At 37.1% G+C, this 15,264-nt stretch overlaps 1 protein-coding gene across 1 annotated transcript in view; it reads left to right on the top strand.

Annotated features, from left to right (window-relative positions):
- Nucleotides 1-14,851, top strand: part of ARIH1 (ariadne RBR E3 ubiquitin protein ligase 1) — a 155,935-nt gene extending 141,084 nt beyond the window's left edge. The window contains exons 11-14 of the mRNA XM_037047101.1: nucleotides 2,952-3,009; nucleotides 8,375-8,635; nucleotides 9,681-9,793; nucleotides 11,520-14,851. Coding sequence (XP_036902996.1) covers nucleotides 2,952-3,009; nucleotides 8,375-8,635; nucleotides 9,681-9,793; nucleotides 11,520-11,604 — 517 coding nt within the window. The 3' untranslated portion in view covers nucleotides 11,605-14,851. The remainder of the gene's footprint in view (nucleotides 1-2,951; nucleotides 3,010-8,374; nucleotides 8,636-9,680; nucleotides 9,794-11,519) is intronic.
- The last annotated feature ends 413 nt before the right edge of the window (nucleotides 14,852-15,264 follow it).

The following is a 15,264-nucleotide window of genomic DNA, read 5'->3' as shown; positions in this document are numbered from 1 at the left end:
TTTTCGTTTTGTTGGAACTTTCATTAGTTTCATTATCTAGAGGAATAATACAAGGGATTAGCTGTCTAAAATTAATTCTGAGACAGGTAAAAACTAGTTGTAAGTAAAGAAAGTGATTTTGCCACTGTCAGAACCAAGAAAGGGTGTTTTGGTTTTAGCTGGACAGATCCTCTAGATTTTATGAAGGCAGCAAACTGCAGCATTAGAGTGTTCCCAGAAACTAATTTCACTCTAATATATTTAAACAAGCCAAGTGAAGGGGGGAGGGAATGCAGAAGAGTTAGAATTTTGTGTGTAAGGTAATCTGTGATCACAACTTAAATCTTAAAGGAGCTGTGTTGAAAACTGAAAAGGATACAAAACAAATGATAGATACAAAAGATTGAACAATGGCCTAGATTGGGGATGTCAGAAATGTTGCCTGTGACTTGAATCTGCTCTCTTATTTATATCTGAAAATGCCTCAGAATCCTCAAAATAACATTCCAAGTAACTATCAGTCACCTGAGTTAGAAGTATAGATGAGTCCTATTTGTTTTCCTTCTTTAAAAGTATTAATTTCAATGTTAGCAGAGTAAAAGCCAGAATGGTTTGAGGCTTATAAATATCTAAAAAAAAATCAAAAGGAAAAATTTTAAGAATTATCAGATAATAAGAGTTTTAATATTTGACCAGTAGAGGACAGGGAGGGGTCATCTTTGGGTTAAACTGAGTAGAGTAACTTGGTAAAAGAGGATTATAACCCAAGCTGGGGGGGGGGAATTAATTAATCTCCTGACCTGGATGAATTGTAGTCTGGGTTCTTTTAAAAGCTTGAAGATGAGATCAGTAAGTCATTGTTGATTATTTCTGAGTAATTTTTTGAAAGTAAAGAGGCATCAATGACTGGAAACAGACAAAATACATTTCCGAATTTTGTGATTCCACAAACTATATATGATCCACATAGCTTAATTTTTCTCTTATGTGAAATCCTAGAGTCCATTGATGTTGTTAGGAAGGTAGATTAGGGAATGTTTTACAGATCTCAGCAAGATATTTCAATGTGGACTAAGACGTTTGTGGCCTAGGCTGTGAATACAGAGAGGGAGGTGTATTTTTGATTAATTGAATGATTTGTTGGAGTACAGGTAATGGATTCGTGTCTTACTAACACTAATGGATGCTTTATTGGTTTGCTTAAAGGCTTTGTCCTTATCTTTTATTTCCCACCCCACCCCATACACTGTATACTGCTTTTCTGGTCATTTTTATTGATGCTGTTCTTGAACTAATATAAGATTCTTACATACATTTTAAGTAATATCAAAGAGAAATACTAAATATGTAGATCATTAAAATCCTAAAGAACTTGACAAGATGAAACACAGATCCAGTTTAACAAGATTTAAATTCAAAATCCTTTCGTTAGTTTTACAAAGATCACTGTTAAGAGATTCTGGAGATGACAGCTTATGAACAGTATACTCACTGATTAAGAGTAGGGCCCTCATTTGGGACATATGCATGAGTTTAATCCCCATCTATGAAACCCTAGTTTTTTGACCTTGAAACCTAGTTCTTCATCTGCTCAATGAGGATAATAATAATACACATTTCATAAGATGGTTGAGGAGATTAAATGTAATAGTACATTTAAAGAACTCAGTAAGTGAGTGTGTATAGTAAGTACTCCATAAATACCAGCTGCTTCCATAATTAGGCTACCATAAAAGAAGAAGTAGAGAGTGAGGAGGACAAGGGAAGTGCCAGTCTCATTCATCTCCACTCTGAACTGACTTCTCTGGCAGGTTTCTCCCAGCTCCTTACTTAGTATATCAGTTTTGAGTGACTCTCGTAAACTGGAATAGTGTGTAGAGCACGTAGCATAGCATCTATTGGGTTGACCAAAAAGTTTGTTGGGTTTTTTTTTCCTGTAAGATGGCTCTAGTAGCACTTAGTTTGTCTTTAACTTCATTTGAAACAGTTTTGTTAGATTATAGTGTAACAGCTGTCAGATCAGTGTAGATTTTTTAAAAACTTAACAAGATTGGTAAATTTTTGTGTAGCCATTTTAATATTGAAGATGGAAGAAAAGCAACATTTTTGGCTTATTATGCTTTATTATTTCAAAAAAGGTGAAAACACAACTGAAACGCCAAAAAAAAAAGACTTGTTCATTGTGTGGAGAGGGTGCCACGACTGATTGAACATGTGAAAAGTAGTTTGCAAAGTTGCATACTGGAGATTTCTTGCCAGACAACGCCCCATGGTAGGGTAGATCAGTTGAAGTTGATACTGATCAAATCGAGATGTTAATTGAGAACATTATACCACATGGAAGATAGCTGACATACTCAGAATATCCAAATCATTATAGTTATTGGTGAAAATGAAAAATATGTCTTTCATTTTATGGAAAACACTAAATGGACTTTTTGGCAAACCCAATATTATATAGTAGTCTATCAATTGTTGGTTCATTGGTTTATGAAAGAAAAGATAAGAAGGTGAGTAACTCTGGAAGGATTGGGAATATTTGACCTAAATAACAGTCAACCTAGGACATCAGATGATCTCTTTCTTCAAAAGTTGAATTAGAAGTTCAAACTATAGTTCAAACTATAGTCAATAAATGGAAGTTCAAGAATGACAGTGTTTTCTAATGAGCATAGGTGAACTGATTTGGAATGGACTAAGTCAGGAAGTGAAAAATTCCCTATTACTGGATAGAGGGCTGATACTCTCTTACTGAGAGGATGCAAGCACTAGGTGTGGATTAGGTTTAACAACACTGAGTGCCTTTCAGTATGGTTACTGTCATTATACTGATAGAAAACCCTGCTTATTTTAACCTCATTTTATCTGTACAAAGCAGAATATTGGTTCTAGATAATCCAGGCTAACATTCTGTGATTGGTTCTCTTTTCATCGATTTATGGCTTTATGGAATCCTCTTACTTTACTTTAAGGTACAACTGTAACCGCTATAATGAGGATGATGCAAAGGCAGCAAGAGACGCACAGGAGGTGAGTGCATTTATTTTGGGGTAACAGTTGAACAGGATGTACATTGTGTGTTTATTAGGGAATAAGTTAGCAGGAGTTTTCAATTTTGAAAGATTTGTGGAAATATACTCCAGTAAATACTGGGTATCTGTACATTTAGTAAGAGAATCTCATCTGAAATGCATATCAGGAATATTCCTATTTATAGGTTTATTTGTTTTCTTTTAATTAATCTAGACATGTAATACAGTTCCAGGTTTCAGAAGTTATGTCAAGATTTTCCCTTCTCAGCAAGGAGACTAGAGAACAGTAATTATTAAGTAACTCTGCTGCTATTTATATTCAGTCTCACTTATTTTTAATTCTGTATTATTATTTTTAACCTCATTGTTCATGAAGAACCTCTTAAACGTTTGATTATAGGCTGCTCCAGGAGGTAGGAAATTTCCTATCACCAGATGGGGAACATAACCACTATTACAGAAGGGATTCAAATACTAGGTATAGCTTTAGATTCAACAACATTTTGAGTGCCTTTCAGCCAGTGATGTCTATCATATTTGTAGACTCTTGAAATTCCTTACATGCCATCCATTCCATATTGAAATTTGCCAGTTGTCCCAAAAATATTTCCAAATGGCTTTCTTTGCCAGATGTAATCCAAATCATGATCTGTTTCTTCTTGTTTCACTTTTTAAACATCCCCTTGAAATTTATTAATTAAAATGCCATAAATACAGAAGCATGTACATAACCTACAATGTCATATTGTTAGAAGTGAAAGTTCTCTGTCTTTTTTTTTAAGACTGGGAAATTATATTTTCTATATATAAATGATGAGGGGTGTTTCAAGACCTTCACAATATTTGTAGTCCCTTTAAAGGGAAAAAAGCCCCACAAATTCCAATGTTAATTTAGATTATATTCATTATAATTTACTTAAATATGTTTAAACATAAACCAGCTATAAACCTTCTGCTTTTATACAACTATACAACCAAACCAAGAGAAGCACAAAACCAGTGAAACTCACATTCAGATTAATTGGACAGATGTTGTTTCCTAAAATAAAATTGTTCTTGGTGTAGACTGCTGTGTGTGGCTGGCTTTTTGTTTTCTTTTGCAAGTATATGAATAGTTTATTACATTTCAGTAATTGTATTGTGATTCAGTAAAGCAAAAGTTAAGGACACAGAGCTCATTACTTAAGCCAATTATTATTCTCAAGTTCCAATAAGAATAGTACAGGAAAAACTTAGAGAATATAGAATTCTTTGTGTAAAAAACTTAAATTATCTTGGGAACACAGACTTGACTTTACAAAAACAGGCAGCAGCTGGATTTAGCTTGCAGGCTAGAGTTCGCCTACCCCTGTTCTAAGCAGACAGGTTGTTTGTTTGTTTCCCGAAGTGTGTTTTTGGTCACTGATTGCATTTCTCAATCCAGAATCTGGTGTTTGATTTGAGTGAGTCTTATTGCAGTGATGGTATGGGTTTTCTTTCATACTGACTTTTAGAGGTTTTTAATACGAAGCTGTATCAAATTGTTGGTCATATTAAATATAGTCCTCTAATATTATACATTTTAATATGGTAATTTAGGTTTTCTGTTTCATCTTGGGAATATGATAGGCTTGAAAATATTAGTGCTTTGGGGACAGAGTAAAATTCCAAGCAGATTATTTTTCACATATATATTTTTTACATGTGATTGTAGTACTTTTTAGATTAATATATAATATTAATATGTTTAATAGTAAGTAGATATAATTGGCATAATTTTGCAGTGTATAAGCATTGGTTTTGATATCTACCTGACTCTTAAAGTAACATGGCTTGTCTAGGTTTTTAAAGATGTTCCAATATTGTATGATACTGGATCATGGGATTGGCTAATTCTGTGGTTCAGAGTTAGTATTTCTAACCAAGAGACCAACCATAGGGCCTAGCAGTGTCTGTGCTGTGTGTTGGCTTTAAGACGTGAGAAGAGAAGGTGATAGTAAAAGAAAAATATGTGTATGGAAAGAAACCTTTTCATAGTGGAGGCATTTAACAAGCATTTATTAGTCATTTTCCACATACTAAGTAAACATAACATGATTACTTTGAAAAAGTCTGGCTCCCCTGGAGATTTACAGTATAATAGGAAAGATCTATGTAAATTATTTTTGCAGTGTGATAAATAATGTAAAACAAATCTAGACCAGATATCATAATACAATATTTCTTTGGTAATACTTCATGTATCTTTAGTTTTCTTAAATATAACTGCAGTACCAACATTGTGTTTATGTATGTATTTATTATATATTATAACACGTTATTTTATAATTATACTATATATATTTTTTGAAGTCAATAGTTTGTTAATGTCATCAACTCTCCAGTGTTCAAATGTTGCCACTTACTCACATTTTTTTTAATAGTTGCTTTAAATCAGGACTCACCCAAGTCCACAAAATGATGGGTTTGATTGATATCTCTTGAGTTTCCTCTAATCTTTAAGTCCTTCCATTTCTTCCTTTCTTTTTTTCTCTCCTTGACATTTATTTATTGAGGAAACTAAGTTATTTTGCCATACAGAATTTTCTGTGTTTTACATTTTGCTAATCACAGCTTCTGGTGTCATTTAATAGGCTGTTCTATCCCGGTATTTCCTGGGATATTTTCTGAAACTGATGGTTAATTCTAGATACCTAAGTTGAGACTCGGGTGGTGGGAGGTTGAGGTGGGCAGGATATGGAAGGGGCACAAAATTCTTAGCTGGTGAAATGGTTCTGCGGTATATCAGGAGTTATATGATATCTGGGTTGTGTTTCTATTTTCTGCTTCAAAATACTGGTGCATCTTGCCTATTTAGTATTTTATTGCATACTGTAGAACAGTGATATCCAATAGAACTTTCTGTAATGATGGTATGTGCTTTATTACCACTCTCCAGTTTGTTAGCTGCTGACCATGTATGGTTATTGAGTACTGAGTAACTGAAATTTTAATTTTAATTTTATTTATTTATTTATTTTTTATTTAAGTAAGAGACTTTATTTTGCTGAACAGTTTGAAAACCCAGGAGGCAGAGCCTCAGGTGGAACCTGAAAGTGTGCTCCACCAAGACAAAGGGAAGGTTTCCTTCTCTTTTTTTTTGTATTTTTATATTTTTTAATATATTTTATTGATTATACCATTACAGTTGTCCCATTTCCCCCCTTCATTCCCCTCCACCCTGCACACCCTATCCCTCCCACATTCCCCTCCTTTAGTTCATGTCCATGTGTCTTAAGTTCTTTAGCTTTTACATTTCTCATACTATTCTTGCCCCCCGCCGTCTACTTTCTGCCTGCCGTCTATGCTACTTATTCTTTGTACCTTCCCCCACCCCTTCCTCCTGCTCCCCTGTTGCTAACCCTCCATATGATCTCCATTTTTGTGGTTCTGTTTCTGTTCTAGTTGTTTCCTTAGTTTGTTTTTGTTTTAGGTGTGGTTGTTAGTAATTGTGACTTTGCTGTCATTTTAGTAAACATTTTTTTTATCTTCTTTTTCTAGATAAGTCATTTTAACATTTCATATAATAAGAGCTTGGTGATGATGAACTCCTTGAATTTGACCTTATCTGAGAAGCACTTTATCCGCCCTTCTATTCTAAATGAAAGCTTTGCTGGATAGAGCAATCTTGGATGTAGGTCCTTGGATTTCATGACTTGGAATACTTCTTTCCAGCCCCTTCTTGCCTGTAAGGTCTCTTTTGAGAAATCAGGTGACAGTCTGATGGGCACTCTTTTGTAGGTGATTGTCCCCTTATCTCTTGCTGCTTCTAGGATTCTCTCCTTTATTTTAATCTTGGGTAATGTAATTATGGTGTGCCTTGGTGTATTCTTCTTTGGGACTCTCTGAGCTTCCTGGACTTGCTGGAAGTCTATTTCCTTTGCCAGACTGGTGGAGTTCTCCTTTATCATTTGTTGAAATAAGTTTTCCACTCGTGGCTGTTTCTCTTCCTCTTCTGGTACCCCTATAATTTGGATGTTGGAACATTTAAAGATTTCCTGGAGGTTCCTAAGCCTCTCCTCATTTTTTTGAATCTTGTTTCTTCATTGTTTTCTGTTTGGTTGTTTCTTTCTTCCTTCTGGTCCACTCCATTGGTTTTAGTACTAGTTTTGTTTCCATCACTATTGGTTCCCTGTGTATTTCCCTTCATTTCACTTAGTTTAGCCTTCATTTGTTCATCTAATTTGTGACTAAAATCAACCAGTTCTGTAAGCATCCTGATCACCAGTGTTTTGAACTGTGCATCTGATAGGTTGGCTATCTCTTGGTTGCTTAGAAGTATTGACTCTGGGGCTTTGAGATGTTTTTCTGCTTGAGCCATAATGTTTTGGTCTGTTCGCACCCGTTATGTATGAGGGGTGTTACATGTGTGTTCACCAGAGTGGGGCAACTCAAGTCAATGGGTTGTGATGCTGTATGTGGGGGCGGGGTCAGAGAAGGGGGAAAAATGGTGTTTTGCTCCACTCTTTGTTGCACCTCAGTCTTTTCCCCTGCTTCCCCCAAGCAAATTGGGCCTCGCTGATGCTGATTCCCATGTGTGTGTTCTAGGATCCTGTGGGTTTCTCCAATGAACTTTCCTGTGAGGGTGGGAGTCTCTCCCTGTGCCTCAACCCCCACAGGTGTTTTCAGTTGGTGTTTTGAGGCTTTATTTCCAGGCGCTGGGACCCTTGGTTGCGAGATCTGTCTCAACTCCCCAGTTATCTGCGTGCGACTGTGGGACCGCTGCACAGTCAGCCATCCACCTTGTACATGGTGCCCCACTTCTCAATTGCCGCCTCGCTGGGTCTGCCTGTTGTCACCCCATGCCCGGGGTCTGCTAGCCGCCACCTGGGTGCCCAGGGTCTACTCGGTGCCTCCTTGTGTGCTCAGTTCCACCTTGTGAGCCCTGTGTCACCACTTCCTGTGCTGCGACTTCTCTCTACTCGGCCACCTGACTGCACCCTGCCTACCGGTCTGGATGAATATGTCTACTTTAACTCCTTGGTTGTCTGACTTCCAACAGTTTAATTTTCTTTCAGTTTTGGTTGTTACTTTGTTTCTGAATTGTTGTCCTTATTTTGGTTGTTCGAGGAGGCACAGTGTGTCTACCTATACCTCCATCTTGGGTGGAAGTCAGAATTTTTCATTTTAAATAGCCACATGATTATAGTGGCTGTCATTTTGGAAAGTATAGCTATGGGACATTCAAAGCAATGTTAAATAATGAATCTAGCAGTATATGTCTGTTTATTCATAATTTTAGCCAAATTCCTGTACTGTTTCATCAGCAAACATGATACTGGCTTTGTTCATATATATAATACATTTGTCATAATTCTGTAACCTTAATTTTTCTTAATGGACAGCGATCTAGGGCGGCGCTGCAGAGGTACCTGTTCTACTGTAACCGTTACATGAACCACATGCAAAGTCTACGCTTTGAGCACAAACTGTATGCTCAGGTGAAGCAGAAAATGGAGGAGATGCAACAGCACAACATGTCCTGGATTGAGGTGCAGTTCCTGAAGAAAGCAGTTGATGTCCTCTGCCAGTGTCGTGCCACACTCATGTACACTTATGTCTTCGCTTTCTACCTCAAAAAGAATAACCAGTCCATTATCTTTGAGGTAGGAATAGTTACTGAGTGGGAAAAGGCCCACCTTTTGCCATAGGACTACTTGGTCTTTCATAGACAAGATACATTGTTTTAAAGGTTCCTGTCTGCTCAGAAAATGTGGATTAGAAATATAGTATTTATTGGGAAAATAAATTTAGATTTCTTGTCCTAAACTACATTCAAATTGATATGGATGAGACAGCTAGTGATTCAGCGTGCAGGTTCTCCGTAGGCAGCCCTGAATTTGAATCTTGACATCATCGCTTGTTAGCTCTGTTGACTTGGAGCATATTACGTAACCTCTTCTGTGTCTGTTTTAAAATGGAGGCTTTTGTGGGACATTGTGAAGTTTGAGTGGGACAGTCCATGTATATTGCTGGTACACACAGCACCTGGCACATTACAGTTCTTAATAAAAGCCTTTTTTTCAGGTAAAACTAATATATGATATTAGAAGTTAACGTGGTGGTTATGTAATGGCTAAAGTGGGCATTAAGCAGTAAAGGTTTTCAAGTAGATATGTTCATTTAAAATTGAGGCATGAAACATTAACGTCAACAGATGACTAGACAGTAATACTGACCAGCAGGTGGGAATTTAGATGGGTAAACGTACAAAACTAGCCCTAGTAGTAAAAGAAAACAAAATTTTAATCTTCCATAACAGTATTCTCTTTTAAGAAGTGGGTGCAGCCCAATGTAAGAAAAAATGGATTTCTATTTATTCCTCAAGTTTCCCTTTTAGTTTTAGCAAATAGCAGTTCTCAGAACTAAAAGATTCCTAAAGACTTTTAAGTCCTTTCAAATTGTCCTTGATATTCTTCCGAGGTAATCATTGATTCTTTAGTTTTTTAACATTTAACAAATTGTCCTTGAAAAGAGAGAACAAGTGGTTAGAGGCAAAAACAATAAAGAGCTTTACAGATATAGTGAAAACAACCTGTGGAAATTATGGAATCTGTTGAAAGCAGTCTAGGCAAGGAAGCAGCTAAGATGGTTTATCTTTCAGCTTTCTTTTGAAGCCAAAATTTACTATGTATCTTCCTCCCCTTGCAGAATAACCAAGCAGATCTAGAGAATGCCACAGAGGTACTTTCGGGCTACCTTGAACGAGATATTTCCCAAGATTCTCTACAGGATATAAAACAGAAAGTACAAGATAAGTACAGGTGAGATTTTTTTTAAGATAGTTTTTGAGCAAAAGATTCTGCCATTGTAGTATGGTATGCCTTAGTGGTGAAGGTAGGTAATAGTGAAACTTGGGTTTAGTGTATCTGGTAACTGAGCTGCTGCTATGTTTCTCATAGATTGCTTCTGTCCTTTGGGCTACAGTTTGCAGATCGTGTAGTGCTATTTAAACACAGCGGAGGAAATCTGCCATGTATCCCACCAGCTTCTTCCTTTCAACTTTATCTGTTTACTTGCTGCCCTACTATCCTATCCCCTACTGCAAAAGCCTAAAAAGGGCAAGTGACCATTAGGATGCTGGGTGAGATTAGCTGCTGGACATAGCCAGGGGGTCCTGCAATCATGGCTATTGACAAGTGAACTACTCTGGCTTATTGTAGAGTTTTTATTAGGTCTCCCCCCACCCCCCCCAGGAGAGATTTGCTTTACCCTAAAGATAGATGGTATTTCAAGATACTCTACTACTTTTGGGGGGGGGGTAGAGAATAAAGTTTTTATTCACTCTCCAAGAAAGGTGAGGGGTGTGGTGTGGAGAGATACTCCAGCATTGATGGGTGGGGACTTGGAGCTTTTATTGGATTGTAATTGGATTAAAAAAGGGTAGGGGACTTGCTGTTGGGGTCATTGTATCATGAGGCTGCAGTTTGTTCCAATGTTATATTCTGCCTTTGGCTCTAGGGAGTGGTGTTCTGTTCTTGCTTTTCAGTAATTCTGGAGGGCTTCGGTAGGGAAAAAAATATAAATGTTTCAGTATTGCTTATGAGGGCATAATTTACAAATTGTCCTAGGGAGAAAACAATTTTTCTTACATCAGTCACTGGCCATGAAGATGTATGAGGAGGAGGCTGTCTGCAGAGTCTGGAAAGATGGAGAATGATTAGAATCCTCTCTCTGAACCTCCCAGGGACAGGGTCGCGGGTTAGCCTAGGTTGAGCTTCTGCTGCCCACTGCTCCCCTAGTCTCAAGTCTCAGGAGCCTGGAGGAGAGGGAGGAGTAGAAAATGCCCCCTTACGGGTCACCGAAATGGTAGAGTGGTTGGTGACGTGGGATGTGAAAGAATTCACAAAGTGTAGAGAATAAAGTTTTTATTCATTCTCCAAGAAAGGAGACTGGCATGGTGTGGAGAGATGATACACCAGCAAGATATGCTACTTCTTGCAGCTAAAGATGCAAAATGTTTGCTTTCTCAGCATGGAGATCTTTCCTCCAAAGTTGTTTCCTGGCAAATACTACTACTAATCTTTTTAATAGTGGTAGAAACCTTTGGGAATTTGGAAGTCTTGGAGAATTAGTCCTAAGTAATATTTTTACATCCCTTAGCTACTAGCTACATTGTGTTTATGGTAATTTCACAGTTAACAAAGATTTTATGAATGTCAATAAATAACCCTTGAAAATATTTTTTCCTGAAACTGTTTACTTAAGGTAGAATAATGACAGGATTGAATCAGGTAATTTTTCTAAGGCCTTTAGGAATTTATAACATTTTATTACTCTAAAATTGCCAAAACCTGGGAATCATGGCTTTTAAAGAACACCTTTTTAAAATTAGAAACAGTAGACCTGCAAATGTGTTATTAAAAACAGGTGCTTAGTTCCAAGTCTTAATAAAATGTAGAGGTGCCCTAAAAAATAAGTAAATGATTTTTTTTAACTGGAGGCTGACATTTTCTTTCTTTCTTTTTTTTTTATTTTTTTTTATTACAGATACTGTGAGAGTCGACGAAGGGTTTTGTTACAGCATGTTCATGAAGGCTATGAAAAAGATCTGTGGGAGTACATTGAGGACTGAAAATGACCCTGCATAAAATGAACTCTGAAAACTTTACCATCTAGAGTGCTCATGCAATTAAAACAAACACAAACAAGGAGGCACTAAGCCCATTCTGATACTGCTGGTCTGTGGTACCAGAATTCTGTTTTGTTAACAGAAAGTTTAAGTAAATTATATTGTAATAAAAAAAAAAGGTAGATAAACCATTGTACAACAGTATTCTAGGCCGCCGAAGTGTGACAGACACACTAAAAGTCCTCCAACTTTAACTTGTAACGTAGCTTCATTCTCAAAGCTGACTTCTTTTCTTTTCTTTTTCCTGAGTGTAGTACAGTTAAAATTTAAAACAGGTCTTTGACACTGCTTTTCATGCCCAAACCAGCCATTTCGTTGTACTTTGGTAAAGGACCTCTTCCCCTCCTCCTCTCCTCACGCAGATATACCCACATGCAGAGACCGACTCCCTCTCACACCCCAAGGTCATGAGTGAATGATGTTTAGTTCCTTGTAAAGAAAATTCTTGGGGCGGGAAGTGGGTAGGCAGCAAGAAGAATTAAACAAAAAAAAAAACAAAAAAAAACTTTGTATATGACTTTTAAAACAAGAGGACAACACAGTATTTTTCAAAATTGTATATAGCGCATATGCATGGACAAAGCAAGCGTGGCACGTGTTTGCATAATGTTTAATTACAAAAAATATTTATTCTTTAAAAATCTTCAACATTATGTCTATTTGCTGTGCATTTTCTTTCCATTTTCTTTAACTTTCCATGGTTAAAGGTTGGGATAAAAAAAAAAACCTGTTGGTTTAGTACCTCTGGAAGACATAAGAACTCTTTGATTTCCCTTTCCTGAGATTACTTTGCTCTCCGGTTTTTATGTATCTGTTGCTGGCCATGGGCCTCACGCCCAGTGCTTGATCAGGGCAAGGGAGGTTAAGCCCCAACAACACTATGGCCTAGTTAAGGACTGCAACAGGGAGCTTAGTTGCTACAGTTCAAGAATAACCCAGTCCCTGCTTCATTCCCCTTCATGGCCTTATGCATCTCACTCAAGCCTTTGTGTGCACCTGTCACGCACAGGTGAAGGCTTTCCTACGCTCCCTATCCATCCAGAGGAAACATTTCACTTTTTTTTCCTTTAATTGCTGCTTTGAGCCTTTTAAGATTTTGGTTATGGCTCTTCTCTCACCCTTTCTTTACATTAGGGTTTCAAATAGAATTTTTTGCTTTAAATATAAATATAAATAAATAACCATTCACTTAGTTTCAGATTGTGAATTTAATACGGCAGATATTAAAATTGCTTGTGTGTTGCTGTGGGTTCAGTTTGAAGACAGACAACCCTAGGACATAATATCCCCATCTAGTGCATTTAAACAGAAATCACCGACTTTGCTTCTTTTATTGTAAACGGATAGGAAAATTAATGATGCATTTTAGCTGTGATGTTCATTTTTATGAAATTTCTACTAAGCTATGTTAAAAGTAAAGGATGGTGGTGGTTTTATTAATTATTTACCTGTTGAGGCCATTCTGGCTGTGGTATTTTTCAACAGGTCAGCATCCCTAAATCAGTTTTATACAGGAGTGCGGGGTGAATTGGGAACCAGATTAAGAGGTCTTACTATTAAATACCAGTTTGGGTTGAGGACCTCTTTGTCTTCCTTTTACTGTCTTGCGCCTAGGGAGGGTTTACCTTTTGTGAGGCAGCTTTGCCTGCTCTTGCAGTGTACATCGTATTACTCCATTGGGAAGTAGGTTCACTTTCCTCTGGCCTTTTGCCTAAGTTAGGCTTTGCTGAGTCAACCCACTTTTCCTTTTAGAAAAGGTCGTTACACGAGACGTACTTGCAACTGTTCTTTTCCCATCAAAAATTAGTGAATGTTTCCTGAGTATATTATGCTGCTTCCTTAAACCTCTTGTCGCTTTAGGATCGACTTTACCTGAACCTTTAATCCTTTCTCCCTTGCCACCTCAGGTGCAGATCAGAATTCAACGTCTGCTTCTTCCATGTCCTCCTCTCCCCTGACCTCCATTGAACTTTATTTTAAATGACTGTATCAATTTTAAAAGGCATTTATCAAACTAAGGATTTTTTTTTTGAAGAAAGCTTGAATAAGTTCCTTTCCCTGGTAACTTTGAAAAGCAGCCAGAGTTGCTATCTAGATATATGTGGCTCCCTTAATCAAAATGTTTTGTGTATGTGTGGTGTTTTTAAGAAAATTTTAACCAGTTAACTGCAGTATCTAGGTTTGTGTCATTACGCACTTCCCTGTAACAAGTATCCAAACGCAGTGTGTGCACCTCAGAGTGTCAGCCCCTACCCATGGAGGAGCAGTGCTTTTTAGAGATGCTTTCTAGTTTGTCTTGGCATATTATCTGAGGGTATTGCAGTTGTGGGTGCATTCCCTAACTTGTGTGAATCAAGGTGAACTGACCGTTTTTAATTCCAATCTTTTAACAGCTATCTCCATATTTGACAGTATTCCCTGAGCTCAGTGCTTTCATTGTTAGTAGCTTCAGTGACCCCCCCCCCCCCGCCCCAGCTGAGATATAGGCAAGCCATATCGAATGACAGCTTCTCCATTTCACTTACCTAAGTCTGTCAAGAGGGCTCTATTCATGGTAAGCACCAGGGTCTCCCTGTCTTCTTGAGGGCAGTGACATTGTCTTTTGAAAAGTGCATGCTTCATTTGAACAATTCATTGAGCAGTAGATGGACTTTAAATGATTTATAGTAAAATTTTGATCCAAAGCTCAGGACACAAACCACAGTGGTAAAACTGAGTAGCATATAATATTATCAGACTAAATTCTGTGTAATTTGCTGCGACCCAGATTGTATGTGTTTTATGTGTGTTTAAATAAATAATTAAATACACATGTGTATACATAAACACATATAACAGATCCAAGACTGACTGACTTGATTTGAAATGGTTGAATCTGCAGTGTACAATGTGATTCAGCCATAATTAGGAACTGAAATTTAGTACAAGACAGAAAAGGACTTGATGTAACAAATTCTTTTAGTTGCAAATCCTGGGTGTAGAGCACTTGGGGGATGGGAGGGGGTGGGTTGGTGAGACAATCAGATCGGTAAATTTATTAAATGCTCCTAACCCTGTAATTTTGTGCATAGAGCACCCTGTGCTGTGGAAATAACTGTTCTTAGATTTTCATTGTAACTGGACTGTTCAGGTTGCCCAGAGGGAAAGAACATTCCTAATTCTAATAAAATAAACTTTTATTTTGTTATTCCATTAGTTACTTATGTTTATTTTTATAGTTAAAAAAAAAACATAGTGGTGACCTAACAATCACCTGTATTATGTGCCTTATTCACTGTTCCTACTTAATATAAAATGTTAAGATTTGGTTCAGTTTCTTTGCGGGGAACCGTGAATGAGACCATCCCCAACAGTTAGTCGTTAACTTGGTCAATGTAGCCTTCAGAGCATTTTCTGAAAGCTTTCCAATTTCTCTGACTTGACCATTGAATTTAGTTTGCTGTTCATGTTGTAACAGTGATACATATTAGATGCTTAGTAGATCTTTGTCAGTTTTTTAAAGATAAAATATTTTAAGTCATTCTCAAATTCAAAATTCTGATTACTTAGATTTATTCACTCTTATAAGCTGATATCTCCTAAAGGGATGGAGAGAATTTTCTT

Source organism: Sturnira hondurensis, unplaced genomic scaffold (genome assembly GCF_014824575.4).
Source record: "Sturnira hondurensis isolate 20B ecotype Veracruz unplaced genomic scaffold, ASM1482457v3 Scaffold0005329, whole genome shotgun sequence".
Taxonomy (NCBI): domain Eukaryota; kingdom Metazoa; phylum Chordata; class Mammalia; order Chiroptera; family Phyllostomidae; genus Sturnira; species Sturnira hondurensis.
This window is presented reverse-complemented; position numbering and strand designations above follow the sequence as displayed.